This window comes from Balaenoptera physalus (assembly GCF_965194825.1).
Source record: "Balaenoptera physalus genome assembly, chromosome: 19".
NCBI lineage: Eukaryota > Metazoa > Chordata > Mammalia > Artiodactyla > Balaenopteridae > Balaenoptera > Balaenoptera physalus.
In genome coordinates this window covers 7437873-7456939 of record NC_138900.1, presented here as the reverse complement: position 1 = coordinate 7456939, position 19067 = coordinate 7437873, and the positions used below count along the sequence as shown (strand labels likewise).

At 44.3% G+C, this 19067-nt stretch overlaps 1 protein-coding gene and 1 pseudogene across 7 annotated transcripts in view; one reads left to right on the top strand and one right to left on the bottom strand.

Annotated features, from left to right (window-relative positions):
- The window catches only part of TRPM4 (transient receptor potential cation channel subfamily M member 4), a 36240-nt gene extending 34467 nt beyond the window's left edge, over positions 1 to 1773 (top strand). For 5 of the 6 annotated variants that reach the window (XM_082435881.1, XM_082435880.1, XM_082435882.1 and 2 more), the window contains 5 exons: positions 72 to 265; positions 558 to 690; positions 901 to 973; positions 1066 to 1171; positions 1411 to 1773. In XM_082435881.1, the coding sequence (XP_082292007.1) occupies positions 72 to 265; positions 558 to 690; positions 901 to 973; positions 1066 to 1171; positions 1411 to 1415 (511 nt within the window). In that variant the 3' untranslated portion in view covers positions 1416 to 1773. Of the gene's footprint in view, positions 1 to 71; positions 366 to 557; positions 691 to 900; positions 974 to 1065; positions 1172 to 1410 lie in introns of those variants that run through there. The other variant, XM_082435883.1, reaches the window with a different exon arrangement.
- Positions 1774 to 8779: 7006 nt separating this feature from the next.
- LOC309649592 (sodium-dependent neutral amino acid transporter B(0)AT2-like) lies at positions 8780 to 15564 on the bottom strand (annotated as a pseudogene). Its single transcript has 4 exons — positions 12434 to 15564; positions 12151 to 12254; positions 11864 to 12083; positions 8780 to 11714 (listed from the first exon to the last, which is right to left on the bottom strand). The product of its transcript is annotated as a sodium-dependent neutral amino acid transporter B(0)AT2-like (transcript).
- Positions 15565 to 19067: the final 3503 nt, after the last annotated feature.

Genomic DNA, 19067 nt, shown 5'->3' with positions numbered 1-19067 from the left:
CAGCTAATCTTCATCCTCTCTTCCTGAAGGGGCGTTGACCTCCAGTGACCCTTGATCTCTGGTCCCCACAGCTATACCTTCGGCAAAGTACAGGGCAACAGCGACCTCTACTGGAAGGCGCAGCGCTACAGCCTCATCCGGGAATTTCACTCTCGGCCCGCACTGGCTCCGCCTCTCATCGTCATCTCGCACGTGCTCTCCCTCATCCGTCGATTGCGCAGGCGCCGGGCCAGCTTGCCACCTTCAGCAGTCGTCGAGCATTTTCGTGAGAGGCCGGCTTGGCCCAAAAGAGAGAAACCTAGGGGGCGGAACCTGGAGAGAAAGACGAGCATGTATAGGCTGGAGGAGGACGCCCAGGAGCACTAGTGGGCAGGGCTTAGTCTGTCAGGGAGCTGGGCGTGGGACATTAGTGGGAGGCCTAGAACGGCGAAGGGGCGTGGTCTGGGAGATCACCAAAGCTCATGGTTTTGGGTGGGGAAGCTGGGTCTAGGAGCGGGCGAGCCCTTTGACTCGAGGATGGGCGAGCCCTTTGACTCTCTCCTGACCCCACTGTCCAGGGGTCCACCTCTCGAAGGAAGCAGAGCGGAGGCTGTTGACGTGGGAGTCAGTGCAAAAGGAGAATTTCCTGCTGGAGCGAGCTCGGGACAAGCGGGAGAGCGACTCTGAAAGTCTGAAGCGCACATCGCAGAAGTGAGGGCGGGGCCTGGCTCTGGGCGGGGCTTTTGGCTTCAGGAATCGATCCCATGATTTAGATCCTGCAAAGACCCAGGCTAGAGGCGGAGCCTGCGGGGACAGGGTCCTAGAATGCTAAGGAGGAAAGCTGAACTACAGAGGGCGGGTCTTCGAAGGTGGGCGGGGCTGGTAGGCTGCAGGCACTGACCTGAAACCCTGGATCCCCAGGGTGGACACAGCATTGCAGCAGCTGAGACAGATCCGCGAGTACGAGCAGCGTCTGAAAGGACTGGAACAGGAGGTGAGGACCCCGGGCCAGGCTGGGGGAGTATGGCTGGGATGAGGGGCAGTAGGGTTCCAGTCTGGTGCCCTGATGTCCTCCCTGCTCCCCAGGTCCAGTACTGTAGCCGTGTCCTGGGCTGGGTAGCTGAGGCCCTGAGCCGCTCTGCATTACTTCCCCCAGGGGGGCCGCTGCCCCCAGCCTCACCTGGGCCTAAAGGTCAGTGTGTGTGGTGTACCTGTGTGTATCTCTGGCGTCTATCACTACCTACGTCTGTGTCCCTGCTTTCCGGGTCTCTCTTCCCCTATCTCTGAGTGTTTTTCTCTTTAACTGGCTTTCCTTAGTCCCTGGGTCACTCTCGGTCTCCTTTCAGCTTTTTGTACATGTTTGTTTTTACCAGTCTCTTTATTTCTTCTGTCTTCGCCTCTATGCCCACCACCTCTTCTCTCTTCCCCCAGACTGAGCCCTGCTGGTGGACTTCAAAGAGTAGCTGCCATAGGGAGTTTTGCTCCCAGAGTAAGGCCTAGCAGGTCCTTGACCCCTGCACCTGGCGACCTTGTCCTTGAGGTGAACCTCATGCCCATGGACTACCACCTCGGCGCTGTCACGATCACTGCAGGGAGCGTCAGCCATACAAACCACAGCAGGCTTGGATCCTCCCAGAACCAGCCCTACTCTGGAAGCATGAGCCTCTGGAGCCCAGGCATTGCCTCTCAAGGCTGTACCACAGCCTGCTGGGCTGGAGAAGGCTGCAGGGTCCTTGAGGTACCAGAGCCCACTCACAGCTCCCCACACTGGGGAAATAAAGCCATTTGAGAGGAGTAGTGTCTGGATGCTTGATTCTTGGGGAACTGGTGGGTGTCTAGATCCTTTGGGGATGGGGGCTGAAGCTGGGGGTGTGTTTGGGGTCCTTGGTTCGTTTGCTGCTTTCTTTCAGGTATCCCCTGGCTGTTTTTTCCTCTCAGCCCCACTATTCCTGTGTGACTCAGGCCCAGCACCTCTTGTCTGCACTATTTTGATGACTCTCACTTCAGTGGGATAAGAACCCCAACCATCTGTACCCCCCCCCATTCCTGCCTACCAATGAAAGAAGAACTCAGAGATAAAAAGTAAGAGTATTTCCTGGAGTGGGGGTGGGTGGGTGCTGTGTACATCTGCTTTGGCAATAGGGGAACAGATGATGCAAATTTGAGTAGATAACTGCCTATGTGTCTTTAAAAAGTCTAATTAGTGGAAAATTGCAGGCCACGCACGCACGGAATTGAGGCAAATATGCATCATTATACATGCCGTTTAACTAAACAACCCATAACAAACTAAACTGGTAATGACAAGGTTGAACTGACAGCAATTATTAGTAAAATAGCAAAAAAGCCACCAACAACCAACACATCCAAAAATGCAAACCAAAACATCCTTTTTCCAAATTGGAGGAATTCCAACTGTCTGCCACTTTGGATGCAGAGTAGCTTTGAAATATTGCCAAGTGTTTTGTGGCAACCAGATTTCTCTGGAAGATGCTGAATCAATTCTCACTAACCCAAGTAGTAATAATAACAGTAATGACGATGGTGGCAACAACAACAACAGCAGCTAACACGAGTGCTATGTGTCTGGCATTGTGTTTAAGTTCTTCCCAGGTGCTAAGTCAAGGAATTCTCATGGCAACCATATATTAGGTAGGTACTAATGTCTCCATTTGCAGATAAGAAAACTGAGGCACAGATAAAAGTTAAGTGACTCACACAAGGTCTCGCAGCTAGAAAGTGGCTGAGTTTGAATAGGAATCTGGGCCATCTGGATCCAGAGCCTTTGTAAGGCACTAATTTATATTTAGAAATGTTAAATGCTACAAAGCCCTAGGAATTCACTCAGTGGGCATGCTGCTTTATTAAGCTGTTGTCTCTCAGCTCCAAATCTGCCCTTCTATATACTCAGCTCTGTGATGCTGGGGCTGGGACTCCGCAAGCCACATATGTTTTGCCAGCTGGGTTCCTATTAGACTCTGCCTAGAGGGGGCGCTAGAGGGAGAACGGTGACTGGAGGAGGAAGAGGGGATTTGCTGCTTCCCGTTCCTGAGCGTAGCCCCAGAGCATTGCTTTATCTGGTTGCAGCTTTCAGCTTCCCCCGCCCCAGCACTCCCACAAGTTCCGTTTATGCCCTCAGTCACACCTGCTCCATCCAAGCAGCCCCTTTTTCTAGCCTGAGTTTCAGCTCCCAGGGGCGCGTCTCCAAGAGTTTAGGTTCTGATAACTCTGTTCTCTTCCATTTGTCTCTCCAGTCCTGGGGGTGATATTTGCTTCGTGCAGTTTACTATTTCTGTGCTAACTCTGCTTCTTTCTATTTCTTTCCCAGTTTTCTGAGACCCGTTTAATATATCTGAGACCCCTGTATTAATTTATTTCTGTTGAAATATCTGTATAACAGGAAAACGCCAGGTCTGGCAGGTAGAAATCTGACATGAGTCATCATAATGGAGAGATACAACCTCCACTTCATTTCCACACATAAATCAGTTTGGAAACCAAAAGTCCTGTAATTGAAGAGGAGGCTAGGCGCTCGAGGAATTACAAAATACTGCTAAAATTTATATTTAAATCTTTCTTACTTGTATGTTTTCCCGCAGTGAACCTATTTCACTTCTCTGTTGCACAGCCCTAGTGCAGTGGGAATCCTGGCCCCTTAAAATGACAATTGGTGACCACAAATGTCCCCACTTGTCTTGATGCTGTGTTTTTGGAAGCCACACAGAGTTTAACTGGGCCATTACAAAGGTGGAAGATATTTCCTTTTAGGAGTGAGGAGGACCTCTTGCAGGTCACCAGCAAGGCCAGTAAGTGACTGGGTGTCCATTAACCAAGAGTGAGCAGCATAGCCATGATCTGCTACTCTAGGGTCCTCTGGAGGGGTTGCTGAGGGCACGGGACAGCTGTGGCATTCACTAGCCTGTGGTCCAAAAGAACCTGTAAGATATCTGCTCCAGTCTCAGATGTGGGAAGGGAGTGACTGTCAGTAGAATATGTAAGCCACTAAAATCTTAAACAAATAGGTCATTTGAAAGAGAGGTGTATTTTATACAGAAACGAAAACTCCAGATAAGAAGCTGCAGGTCGTCAGAGAAACGGAGGCAGCAGGGTGGAGTTGGAGGACTCAAGAATGCATGTGAAAAAAAAAAAAAAAGAATGCATGAGCTTTGGGAAGGCTGAGGACCTGCTACATTAAAGGGACAAGTGGGGCTAGAGAAGACAGCTGTAAAGGCTGCTCAAAGCTGCCGCCAAAAACTGGAATGGATTTGGTAGCTCCTGTGAAGCCTACTTAGACAAGCCAAGGGGCTGATATGCAAACCTAGATTGAATTAGAGAAAACTGGGTATCGGATATGTTTCTGTTTCTCTCGGGTAGATACCTAAGATTGGGGTGTCTGGGTTGTATAATAAGCGGGATCTTAGTTCCCCAACCAGGGATTGAACCCGGGTCCCAGCAGTGAAAGCGCCGAGTCCTAACCACTGGACTGCCAGGGAATTCCCCTGTATAACTTTATCTGAGGCTGCTTAACTCTTTTCCTAAGTGGTTGCACATTTTACATTTCCATCAGCAATGTTATGAGAGAATTTCAGTTGCTCTGCAACCTCACTAGCACTTGCTATTATCAGTATTTTTAATTAGCCATTCTAAGAGGTTTGTAGTGGTGTCTCACTGTGTTTTTCTAAATTTTTAAAAAATTTTAAAAGATATTTTATTTATTTATTTATAAATTTATTTTATTTACTTTTGGCTGTGTTGGGTCTTCACTGCTGTGCATGGGCTTTCTCTAGGTGCGGTGAGCGGTGGCTACTCTTCGTTGCAGTGCGCGGGCTTCTCATTGTGGTGGCTTCTCTTATTGCAGAGCATGGGCTCTAGGAGTGCGGGCTTCAGTAGTTGTGGCATGCAGGCTCAGTAGTTGTGGCTCGTGGGCTCTATAGCGTAGGCTCAGTAGTTGTGGTACACGGACTTAGTTGCTTTGCGGCATGTGGGATCTTCCCACACCAGGGCTCAAACCCGTGTCCCCTGCATTGGCAGGCGGATTCTTCCCTGTGCCACCAGGGAAGCCCTGTATAGCTTTTTTGGTGAAGTGTCAGTTCAAATCTTTTACCCACTTAAAAAATGGGTTTTGTATCACTGAATTGTAAAATTTAATGTATTCTGCATACTCCTATATCAGATATGTATTTTGCAAATATTTTCCCTCAGTATGTATTGAGCTTTTTCATTTTTTTTAAGTTTTTTTTTTTTGATGTGGACCATTTTTAGTCTTTTATTGAATTTGTTACAATATTGCTTCTGTTTTATGTTTTGGTTTTTTGTCCGTGAAGCATTTGGGATCTTAGCTCCCCGACCAGGGATCAAACCCGCACCCCCTGCACTGGAAGGCGAAGTCTTAACTACTGGACCACCAGGGAAGTGCCCTTCACTTTCTTAATGGTGTCTCTTGGAGGGAAGAATTTTATCAACATTTTCTTTTATGTTTGATGCTTTTTTGTCCTATCTGAGAAATCTTTGACTAACCCAAGTCACAAAGATTTTCTCTTCAAAGTTTTATAGTTTTAGGCTTTGCATTTAGGTCTGTAATCTTTTTTTCTTTTTTTTTTTTTGGCCTGGCCACGTAGCTTGTGGGATCTTAGTTCCCTGGCCAGGGACTGAACCCATGCCCTCGGGGTCCTAACAACTGGACACTAGGGAACTCCCTGCAATCTATTTTGAGTTCATTTTTATACATAGGGTAATTTTGTAGTCAAGGTTATTTATTTTTGCAGATGTGTAATTTAATTGCTCAGCATCATTGGTTGAAAAGACTCCTTTTTTCTCCATTGAATTATCGTGGCACCTTTGTTGAAAATCAATTGACCATATATGTGTGGGTCTATTTCTGAGCTCTCTCTTCTGATCAGTACATCTATATGTCAATCTTTTCACCAGTACCATACTGTTTCAATTACTGTAGCTTTGTACTGAATCTTGAAATCAGGTAGTGTGAGTCCTCTAACTTTGCCTTCCCTTTTCAAAATTGTTTTGGTTGTCCTAATTCCTTTGATTTTTGATATAAACTTTGGAACCTGGTTGTCAATTTCTCTAAACAACCTGTTGGGATTTTGTTTGGGATTGTGTTGAATCTACAGGTCAGTTCAAGGTGATTGACATCTTAATGGTACTGTAGTTTCTGATCCATGAACACTGTATGTCTCTTAATTTGGTTAGGTCTTCTTTGATTTCTATCATGAGTGTTTGTGATTTTCAGCATACAAATCTTCCACATATTTTGTTAGATGTATTCTTATACAATGTGATATTGTATATGATACTGTTCAAATTTTTTAGAATTTCGAATTGCTTATTGCTAGTATACAGAAATACTGCTAATTTTTTGTATATTAACCTTGTATTCTATGACTCTGATGAACTCACTTTACTAGTTCTAGTATTATTTTTGCAGATTGTTTAGGATTTTCTATGTCATACTGTCTGTAAATAGAGGCAATTTTATTTCATTCTTTTCAATTTGTATTTTTGTTGTTGTGGTGGTGGTGGTAAAATACACATAATATAAAATTTACCATTTTAACCCTTTTTAAGTGTACGCTTCAGTGGCATTTAGAATAGTCACAATGTTGTACAATCATTACTACTGTCTAGTTCCAGAAGTTTTCATCACCCCACACAGTAACCTTGTATCCATTAAGAACTCACTTCTTATTCTCCTCTGTTCCCAGCCCCTGGCAACCAACAATCTGCTCTCTATCTATATGGATTTGCCTATTCTGGATATTTCATATAAGTGGAATAATAACATATGTGGTCTTCTGTGCCTGACCTCTTTCACTTAGCACAATGGTTCATTGATGTTATATTATAACTTCATTCCTTTCCATAGCTGAATAATAACCATAGTATGGATATATAACTTTTTAAAATCCATTCATCCATTGATGGACATTTGGGTTGTTTCTACTTTTTAGCTATCGTGACTGATGCTGCTGCTATGAATGTTCAGGTACAAGGTTTTGTTTGAACACCTGTTTTCAGTTTTTTTGGTATATAACTAGGAGTGGAATTGCTGGTGATTCTACGTTTAACTTTTTGAGGACCTGACAAACTGATTTTCACAGTGGTCACACCATTTCACATTCCCACCAGCTGTGTATGAGGTTCCAAATTCTTCAAATACACACCAACACTTGTTATTTTCCTTTTTTTTTTTTTCTTTTGGTTATAGATATCCTGGTGGGTATGAAGTGGTGTCTCATGGTGAGTTTGATTTGCATTTCCCTAATGACTAACGACATTGAACTTCTTTTCGTGTGCTTTTGGCCATTTGTACATCTTTGGAAAGAATGGCTTTTTAGTAATGACCTTCACTGCTTGTATTGCATTACCTGCCACCCAATCACAGTTAACTGAGGATGGATGGGTCTTGAATGAAGACAAAAACGAAGACCCTGGGACTTCCCTGGTGGTCCAGTGGGTAAGACTCCATGCTCCCAATGCAGGGTGCCTGGGTTCGATCCCTGGTGGGAACTAGATCCCATATGCATGCCTCAACTAAGAAGTCCATGTGCCACAACTAAAAGATCCCACATGCTGCAGTGAAGATCCTGTGTGCTGCAACTAAGACCCAGCGCAGCCAAAATAAATAAATATTAAACAAACAAATGAACAAACGAAAGAGAAGACCCTGCTATCCAAGTCATCATCTTGAGGACTATCTAGGCTCAGATAAACATTTCATAGCTTAGAAAAGACAAACTGTTGGTCCTGCTACAAAGGATGTTCAACAAGGATCAGCCTTTGTGGATTTTGGAGACAGTATATCCCCCAGGTAGAAATTTCACTAAAGCTGATGCTGTAGTCCCTGACGCATGCGTGTTCCTCGAGGAGGAAAAAGCACCTGAATTCAACTGATAAGGCTCATTATGGGGGCAGGGAAGCTGAAGTGACCTTGCAGGGTATGGGCATTTGGGCCAATTCAGTGTGCTGTCATGGCTTCCCCTATTGAATATATAATTGGTATTGATGTTTTATGTGTTCATACTGTGATTGTCCCATAAGTGTCCGGGGATTCTCCCATCCAGGGACTGTAGCATGTGTGGTCCTCTCCACAGCCGACTACAGAAACTACGTAGAACCCCAGGAGAAAGGGAAATCATAGCTTTAATGACCTAATGGCTGTGGAGGTACTCAGAAGTCATTTCCCGGTACAACAGCGCCACCTGCCGACGCAGCCACCACATACACCCCTTTTAGGAAAGGCCTCTATTAATTGCTATTAAGCGCTGTTGAAAGGGACCCACCAACCCACCGAGGCCTTGTGACTTCCTGGCTTGACTCCTCCATTTTGGGGTAGGTCAACTTGAACTTGACAACTAGTAAGGTCTGAAATGGTTAACTGTAAATGGTATGTTCAAGGGCACAGCTGGGCTGGTCCTTGGGTCATCTCAGTTTTGCAGTGGAGAAGTAGCAGCTTCCCCTTTGGAGAAAACTTTATCCCTCCCTCTACCGCCTGAAGCAAAGCTGCTGGCTCAGTGGGGCCCGCGATTTATACAAGTCCTTGTAAGTGACTGGGCCTGATTCACTTGCTGGTTGGGCTGAGTTAAAAGCTGGTGGTGTCCATCCATCCAACCCCAGAGCCCACCTTGGAAGACAGACTGCAGTCAAGGTTAAGGTATTGGGTGGGACTATTTTCCCTCCCATCCACATGTATCTGGTATTAATGGTTGTTGGACCCATCTCCTAAAAATTCAGCTCAAAAAGATTTCTGACTTTACCTTCTTCCTCTCCTCCTGGTCCACATAGCTTAGTCGGGCAGTTTGGTCACTGAATGTGGGTGTCCCCAGAGAGGCTTCGTCTCTTCTTGGCTGCCTCCTGGATGATCAATCTCTTGAGATCTAAGGGGTGGGGGAGTTACATAGACCATTTTGAAAATTTAGGATTCTGCCCCCCTGACCATTCTTGGGTCACCTTTCTTTCTGCTGGACAGCCTGATGGTTATACCCTCTGGGTGGCTGCCTGGCACAAAGTGGGCCAACTAGGGAGTTCAAAGTAAATTCTGGTTTAGTCACCAGCATTCTCTTGTAGGTATCACATGGCCCTAGATCAGGGATTGGCAAACTACGGGCGTTGTGTGTGGGATAAATCTGGCCTGTGAGCTAAGAATGATTTTTACATTTTTAAAGAGTTGTAAAAATCAAACAACAAAGAGAATACAGTCAGCCCCCTTTGTTTTTGTTTTTAGTAAATCAAAATTTATTTGTAAAACAGGACCTGTTATATAAAATGGCGATCAAGTTACACAAAAGTACAAAAGTTCTTTCTGATTACAGTTCTAGTTGCACAGTCGGCCCCCTTTGTAGGCACATGTTCCACATCCATGGATTCAACCAAATGTGGATCGAAAATATTCGAAAAAAAATTTCAGGAAGCAAAACTTGAATTTGCCACACTGGCTGTTATTTACATAGCATTTACATTGTATTAAGTAATCTAGAGATGATTTAAAGTATACGGGAGGATGTGTGTAGGTTATATGCAAATACTACATAATTTTATATAAGGAGCTTGAGGATCTGAAGATTTTGGTATCTGTGGGGGGTCCTGGAAGCAATCCTGAGGGACAACTGTATGCCAGAGAGACCACGTCCTGAAAAGCCAAAAACACCATCTGGCCCTTTGTAGGAAAAGTTTGCAGACTCCTGTCTTAGCTGCAACTACTTGCTAAAGCTCCTCATGTGGCTTCCCCCAGCCAATGTCATGGTCATCCAAATCACAAAAGGATCCCAGACTAGGAGCCAGAAAACCTTGATTCTCTCTCCACCTGTCACTGACTGGGTGTTTGACTGCAGGGCTGTCCTATCTCTTCTCTGAGCCTCCTGCAATATCCACTTCATGAAAGGAGAGGTGGAGAGGGAGACCAGCCAAGGGCCTGTCCGTTAATACATTGTCCAGGTATTAACAAGGGCGAGGGGCTTCTCATAGCACCTGGGAAGGTGTCCTCCATGCCAGGACTTCTCACCCCCCAACCTCACAAAAAGCAACCTTACAACTACCACTCCAAGTGCAGGACTCATCGTCTACACTGGCCTTTCTCTTACCCCACCAGACACTTGGTAATACTGGTTCATGGTGGCCCACCCTGACTCTGAGAGGGGAGGAGAGACACAGAGGTGAGGGTGAGGGTGGAAGGGGGACCAGGCCCACTCCACTCACCTCCAGCTCCCGGAGCTGGGTTATCCCAGACCCAGGGTGCATGGAGAGCAAGGGAGGAGGCAGGAGGCCCCAAGGTGAATCTCAGGGGCTGGAAGGGCCTGGGGCCTCTGCCCCTGCCCTTTTCAGGGCTCTCCAAATTGGGAAGGAGAAGCCATTACATTGGGAATGCAGGAAGAAAAATTTAGGATTTCTACTTACACCTATTTTTTTAAAAATCAATAAGCAAAACAAATGAAACTTTACTGATATCAAGTATGTATTGATAGAATGACAGGAATTCACACGTAAATTTTCTACGTAGGTTGGGGATATTTTTTCAAAAAGCTGTCACTGATAGGGGAGTGTGATAAAAGATGTTCAGAGACATTTGCGGTAACTAAAAGGTGTGAAAGAGCAGGCGAAGATTTGAGAAGTGATTGGGAACCAGAGTGGGTGGTAATGGAAGCTGGCATTGATTCTCAAGGTCATGACCTTCGGGAGTAGGCAATGGGAGAGAAGGGTTTTTGCCCAGGAAGTCACTAAGGGGTGTGGCTTCTAGAAGGGGCCTCTGTTCTCCATCCCCTGAGTTCCCTTAACTCCATTTGACAGGCAGGGCGGTGTTACCTATTCCCACAGACAACCCTAATAAGGTCCAAGTCCTCCACGATTCCCTGGTCCTGAGCCCACAGAAACCAGGTGACCTACTTCCCAGGGCCCAAGTGGGTGAGGGACCTTATCCCAAGTAAGAACGAAGCATAACAGCCAGCTAGTGAGGACCTAAATGTTCTAGGCGAGCTACCCTCTTGGTAGGAGTAGTGAGATGAGTTATGGGATAGATTTAGTATGGTCACCAATTACCAAGTTAGCTTTAGGGATTAACACACTTTCTAGATTGCATGATACTGATTGCTGCAAAGTTCCCCCGCAGTTTGGCTCAGCTCCAGGAGATGGAGGGGTCTCAAAGGCAGGGGGAAACTGGGGTCACCAGATTGGATACTCAGTTTGCCAGGGGTGTTGGCAATTTGGAGGGTGTATGTGCAGGAGGAGGCTGACATCTGGGCTGCTCACTGAAAGCACACTATGCCCATGGCCTGTGCAGGGCGTCCCAGTGGACCCATTTATTAACTCACAGCACTGTCGTCTCAGCTTCATTCTGAGAGGGCAGCCCCGGAGAAGTTAGCCACCCCACTGATCCAGTTTGGTGGTGGAGGTGAGGGGTTGGAGAGAACACTGTCTATCTCCATGATAACTGGGAAGTTGGGTCCTGGAAAGGAGGGAGGAGGAGGATGGTGCGGGGGCAGGGAGCCTGAGGATCTTTGGATTTGCAAAGGTGAAGTGGTAGTGGGATCAGTGATCAAGGTGGCTTACCTGCACTGAAATCTTTAGCCCTGTGCTCATGATTAGGAAGAGGAGGCACCAGACTGCGAAGATGCCCAGGCTGAGATTCAGGACGAGGGCCTCGACCCCTTCTTCAATGTGGTTTGAGGCATTCAGAGTGGTGTGTTACCAGAAGTACTGGTGGGACACAGTCCGAAGGCAAGTGAGGTCTGGGGGGACCCAGGCGCTTAGGTACCACCTCACCTGGTGGCTGCCCCTGCTAGTCACTTCCTTCCCTTTGGCTCTCACTCCCTGTCTCTTGCCCCCTGGTGCCCCTGCCTCCCTTGGCTCTGCTGGCCTTCTCTCTCCCTCTCCTCACTGGTGACATTGATGTTCTTCACCAGTGGGCACTTGTCCCAGGGCAGGGGATGACCAAAGGAGTTGCCCAGGTAGGAGAGGCTCCAGGTGATGATGACGCTGTTATACAAGCTCACCAAGATGCATACCTGGGGGTGGACATAGTGGGCCTGAGGGGTGGGATGGGTGGAGACAGGGAACCTGGAGACCACAAGGGGTGAACTGGGATGCCTCTTGGCTGGGCCCCACATTCACCAGTATGCTGGCGTAGCCTATGCTGCCCAGCCAGGAGACAAGCTGCTTTCAGACCCGGATGTTGTCCACATGCAGACATTTCCCCATGATCATCTCCATGTACAAGAGGGGAATCCTGAACAAGAGGAGCATGAAGAAGTACATCAGGATAAAGCTGCCTGAAGAAGAGAGCCAGGAGCTGTGCTCAGGCAGCCAGGAGTCCTGGCCCCTCTCCTCTTTATCCTCTAGGAGTCTGGGTGCCTCCCCTCCAGTTATCTCCTCCCCCAGCACCTAGCAGTCTAGGCTCCCAGCCTTAAAACTCCTTCCTTAAACTCAGGATCCAGGTCCCTGACCTTACCTCCTCCATTCAGATGACAAAGGTAAGGGAAACGCCATATGCTGTTTAGCCCAACGGAGAAGGCAACCTGGATCAAGATGTTCTCAGTTCTTTTAGTCTGAGCAAAGTAGTTTTGGGTCTTGGTGGCCAGAATCTCCTTGGCCATGAGCTTCCAGGATGGGGTTGAGGAAGAGTGGTGTTCTTTGGGGGCCTCTTCCTCTGATATTTCCTCAAGGGACTCCATGAGTTTCTTCTTACAGGCCCACTAACTCCTAAGGGAATCCTGGGATCACCAAGAATAGCAGACTTTAAGGGACATGTCTCAGATACCAGACTGTAAAACTCCATGACAACAAAGGTTTTAGAGCAATGAGGGCCAGAGTTTAAATCTTGGCCCTTCTCCTCATGAGTTATTGACTTTGGGAAAATAATTTCATCTCTCTGACACTCCCTTTTTTTCTCATCTTATAAGCATAGATCAATTTCAAAATATTTAATAACTGTTATAGCAAGTGGGCAGTGGAATTAAATCTTTAAAGTCCTGGAAGAAAATAACTGTGAATTTGGAATTCCATTTCTCGAAAACATATTCCTCAAGAATGAAGATGAAGTAAATACATTTTTGGACTAACAAAACCACAGAGTTTTGTTGCCAGAAGTCTGGCACTACTAAAAATACTACAGTGGATTCTTCTGGAAGAGGAAAACTTATCTCAGAAGAAAGGTCAAACATGCAGAAAGGAATTGAGAGTAATTAAAATGGAAATATGTGGATAAAATTGAGGCTGCAAAAAAACAGTTACAGTAACATCTTATTTGGTTTTAATTAAGTAAAGAATTAAATATATAACAACAGAGATTAGGAGGGTGGTAAATAGAGTTTAATTATTATAAGTACTTTTCATTGTCTAGGAAGGGGATAAAAGTACAAATAAATATTACTTGATAAAATGTATGCATATTTAATATGTAGGGGAACCATTAAAATAATAGTATAAGTGTATAATTTCTAAGCTATCAGAGAAAAAATGGACTAATGAAAACAATTAATGTACAAAGAATGCAAGAAAGGAGAGAAAAAGGAATATAGAGTAGATAGGACAAGTACAAAACACCTAATCAGATGGTAGATTTAAACCTAAACCTGTCTCCAATAACATACACAAAAATAAACCCAAAATGGATTAAAGACCTAAATATAAGACCAGATACTATAAAACTCCTAGAGGAAAACATAGGCAGAATACTCTCTGACATAAATCGTAGCAAGATCTTTTTTGAACCACCTCCTAGAGTAATGAAAATAAAACAAAAATAAACAAATGGGACCTAATTAAACTTAAAAGCTGTTGCACAGCAAAGGAAACCTTAAACAAAATGAAAAGGCAACCCACAGAATGGGAGAAGATATTTGCAAACGAAGCAACCGACAAGGGATTAATCTCCAAAATATATTACAAACAGCTCATGCAGCTCAATATCAAAAAAACAAACAGCCCAATAAAAAACGGGTGAAAGATCTAAATAGATATTTCTCCAAAGAAGACATACAAATGGCAAAAAGCACACAAAAAGATGCTCAACATCACTAATTATTAGAGAAATGCAAATCAAAACTACAATGAGGTATCACCTTACACTGGTCAGAATGGCCATCATCAAAAAATCTACAAACAGTAAATGCTAGAGAGGGTGTGGAGAAAAGGGAACCCTCCTACACTGTTGGTGGGAATGTAAATTGGTGCAGCCACTATGGAGAACAGTATGGAGGTTCCTTAAAAAACTAAAAATAGACCTACAATATGACCCAGCAATCCCACTCTTGGGCATATATCTGGAGAAAACCATAATTAGAAAAGATACATGTCCTATAACTTTTAAATAAATTGCTTCTTAATTAGTAATATTCCTCCATAGAAAACTTCCAACCTGGATGATTTTACTGGTGAATTGTACTAAACATTTAAGAAATGAATACTACTAATCTTGCATAAAATCTTCCAGAATAGAAACAGTGGTGAGACCAGCCTAACCTTAATACCAAAACCTGGCAAGGGAATTATGAAAAAGAAAATCGTATGCCAATGTCACTCATGAACGTTGATGCAAACGTCCCAAACAAAATACTAGCAAATCAAATCCATCAATACATAAAAACGACATTACATTACAACCGAGGTGAATTTATTCCAGGATTGCAGGGAAGTTTAAAAGTAAAAAAAAAAAAAGAAAAAAGAAAATCAATCAATGATAACATAACAAAGGATACAAATCATATGATCATCTTAATATTTGTGGAAATATTTTATAAAACCCAATAACTACTCATTTTAAAAAAACACTTTTAGGAAACTAGGACTAAAAAGGAACATCCTTAATTTCACAGAGGTTATTTACAAAAAAGCTTACAGCAAATATCAAACTTAGTGATAAAATGTTGAAGGCTTTCCCTTGGAGCTCAGTAATAAGACAAGGGTGCCCACTACCATTCTAGTCAAATTGAATTTAAAATTTGGGTAGGTTAATAGCATCAGTGGTCCTAAGTCTTCAGTTTTTTCCTTTATTTACTCCCTTTACAATGTAATTCTTCAGATCCTCTCACTAACTGGAATCTGGGCTGGTATGCCAATTCAGAGCCTAGGCTGCAAAAGACCTTCCTTGTTATTGCTTACTCTCTTACTCTTTTGCTATCACCATGAGGACACATCTAAGCTAATCTGCTGGAAGTGAGACATGTAAACCAGAGCTGAATCATTCCAGTGGCCCTAGCTCAAGCTAACTTAGATCAGTCAATAGCCAGTCAATCCCCTTACATATTTGCTGACCCCAGTCTAATGACTCATGAGATACAATAATAAAATCTTGTTGCTTTTTTTTTTTTTTTTAATTTATTTATGGCTGTGTTGGGTCTTTGTTTCTGTGTGACGGTTTTCTCTAGTTACGGCAAGCGGGGGCCACTCTTCATCGCGGTGCGCAGGCCTCTCACTATCGCGGCCTCTCTTGCTGCGGAGCACAGGCTCCAGACGCACAGGCTCAGTAATTGTGGCTCACGGGCCTAGTTGCTCCGCGGCATGTGGGATCTTCCCAGACCAGGGCTTGAACCCGTGTCCCCTGCATTGGCAGGCGGATTCTCAACCACTGCGCCACCAGGGAACCCCATCTTGTTGCTTTAAATCACTGAATTTTGAGGTGGTATGTTATACAGCATTTTGGTGGCAATAGATAATTGATACAAGGTCCTAGAAAGTGCAGTAAGATATTTTTAGAGTATAAAGTTTGGAAAAAGAAGTAAAACTGTCATTGTTTATGGATATGATTGTGCATGTGAAAAATAAAAAAGAATCTGTAAATACATAATTAGGATTAATAAGTGAGTTTAACAACATTGCTGGATACAGGGTTAGTGGAATACCATTAATAGCATTTCTAATACCAGCAGGAAATAAATAGGTAATGAAAAAATTAAAGGAAATGTTTATAATAACATGAAGATATTTCAAGTGCTTAGGAATAACTCTAACAAAAGAAAGATAAGACCTTTATACCAAAACCTAAAAATGATTACTAAGAGAAGTAAAAGTTTTAAATAAATGGAGAGGTATTCCATGTCAACTCAGAGGATCATGGAAATGACAGAATTAAATAATTATGATGGGAAAATGTATATTCATTTGGAAAAAACAAAATTTGACTATTATCCCACAACATACAAAAATTAATCCATGAAGCTTCTAAAGAAGTTAATATGGGAGAATATCTTCACGATCTGGAGATTAAGAAAGAGTCCTTTAACAGGACTTAGGGCTCACCGTAAGGGAAACAATAGGTAAATGTGAGTTCATTAGAATTAAGTACATCTGTTCATCAAGAGACACCATTAAAAGACTAAAAGGTTACAGAGTAGAAAAAAGTTGCCACACATATAGCTGACAGAGGGCTTTTATCTGGAATCTATAAAAAGCTCCTACAAAGCAATAAGAAAAATATAAATAACCCAATAGAAAAATATTCAGGAAACTTGAGATCTTTCACCGAAGTGGTCTTCCAAATGGCCAGTGAACATATGAAAATGTTCTCAAGCTGTTCAGACAGTGGGAAAACGGTAGTTTAAGCCACGATGAAGTGACACTACACACCAGGCTGGCTTGAATGAGAAGACTTGCCAAATATTAGCAAGAATGAGGAGCCATGGTAAAGCTTACCCACTGCTGCTGAATGGAAACTGACAAAAATATTTTAAGAGATGGGTTGGCCATTATCTATTAAGATTGAAGTATACATATCCCATGAACAGCAATTTCACTCCTAGGTATAACTGCAACAAAATATGTGTGTACATGTGCACCAAAGGACACATTTTTCTTAACAGCATTGTTTGCGACAACCCCCAAAGGAAACAATCCAGAAATCCATCACAGTAGCATTAATATAGAGTGATATAGCCAGTACAAAGGAATACTACACAGCAAAGAAGTGAACTACAATTATGCTTAATGACATGGATGAATCTCAAAAACTTAACATTGAGTGAAAGAAGCTGTATCCTAAAGAACACATATCATATGACTCTGTTTATATCAAAGTCCAAAAAAACAAGCAAAACTAAAGTATTTAGGTATACACACTGAGGTGGTAAAATCAGAAGTAACATCAAAGAAGTGATGACCATAAGTGTCAGGATAGTGATTCTCTCTTGGGGGGCATGAGGGATTGGTGGTTGGGACAGGCTCAAGGAAGTGTTTCTAGGGTATAGGCAGTGTTCTCCTTTTTTGACTAGGATGGTCAAACCCATTCAAGAGTCCACGGCACAGACTCCAGCCAAAGAGGCGGTCACCCTGACCTGCAAACTCCTTTCAACCTCCTCTGTGGACAGTGCTAGCACCAGCATCAGCTTTTGTACCAAGCCAGCACACATCTGAGCTCGGTTCAATCTGGATTTGGGAAGATGGCTCAGGGAGAATGCTATTCGCAAGATGGAGCCACTGGGCCTCCTCTTGGTTTAAGTCTGAGATTTTAGTTTAATTGGGTGCCTACACAATCTTAAAAGATACCATAATTTAAATGTTTGCTCGGGACTTCCCTGGTGGCACAGCGGTTAAGAATCCACCTGCCAATGCAGGGGACACAGCTTTGATCCCTGGTCCGGGAAGATCCCACATGCCACAGAGCAACTAAGCCTGTACGCCACAACTACTGAAGCCTGCACACCTAGAGTTCATGCTTCACAACAAGAGAAGCCACCGCAAATGAGAAGCCCACACACCACAGTGAAGAGTAGCCCCCGCTTGCAGCAGCTAGAGACAGTCTGCGTGCAGCAACGAAGACCCAACACAGCCATAAATAAATAAATAAATAAATAAATAAATAAATAAATAAATGTTTGCTCCCTTTAGGTTTTGGAAGGAGACACAGCCAATCTTATAAATTGGACATTATCATATCATATGTCTATATGAATACTTTATACATGTATATTTCTTACAAACTAGATATTATTATTAACACATATGTGTTTGTATATTTGTTACAAATTGGATATGATTATAGAACATATATATTTGATAATCTGTTAAATGTAACATAGAGTATATAAATATATATTAATATATATTCTATGAACATGTGTATGTATTTCTTACAGATTGGAGATATATTGGATATATATAATATATATATATGTTTCCATTATATCATGAGTATATAATGAGTATTTTCCTATGTAATAAAGCATTCTTTAAAAATATGATTTTTAATGGCTACTTAATATTCCAGAGTCATTATATAAACCTGACCAAATCTATGGTTTGCTTAAATCTTCCCACGGATGCCTCACAACCCGTTTAGTTTAGCACCCAGGGCCCTTCCTGAACAGCCCACTGCTTCCTGCTCCTGCTCCCGCCTCCCACCCTTCCTCCAGCAGCAGCCACCGCCTTGTCACCCTTTCAAGCCTCGTTACCTGCAATTCACTCTGCTGCCGATGCTCCCTCTGCTTTCACCCCCGGGAAGTGTCAACCCAGGTAGCACCCACCTGGGATAATTGTCTCTGTCACGAGTCCGGCCCTACCAGGATCTGTGCACCCGGTCTTTCTCTGCCTCCGTGCCCTCTACTCTGTCTACTCTCCGCCGGGCTCTCTGAGAATCAAAGGAGCGACAACCTGTTTGAAGGCCAGCTAAGAAATTCTTTGATCCAGACGGGAAAATACCAGGAGTCCACCTCGGAGCGAGTCAGTGAAGGACGCGCCTACAACATCCCAACCCCACCGGCCTCAGCCCCAATCACCCGCTGGAGGAAGTCGGTGTCTCCAGGGCGGGCCCATCCGAGACCTGGTTGAGGAAAGAGAAAGGCGGAGGAGAGGGGAGGCAAGCTGACGAGCAGAAAGGCGGCGAGATGGGCCACCAGACTTCCGCTCTACCCGCTGGCATTTACTACCCCGCCCCTCCGCGCCCGGGGTCCGCCCCTCCGCTCCCAGATTCAGGGCATGCTGGACCCCTAAATTCCTGGGAAAAACGGAGATGAAAGGGGAAGTTCCGAGGTCTGTGTCCAGAGGCGGAGGGGTGGGGGCCGGGGGAACAGACACCTGGCTCCCGGAGAGGTCGGCAACAGCGGGCCAGGACTACTGCGCCCCCCCTTTACCCGCCACTGACGCGCGCGTCT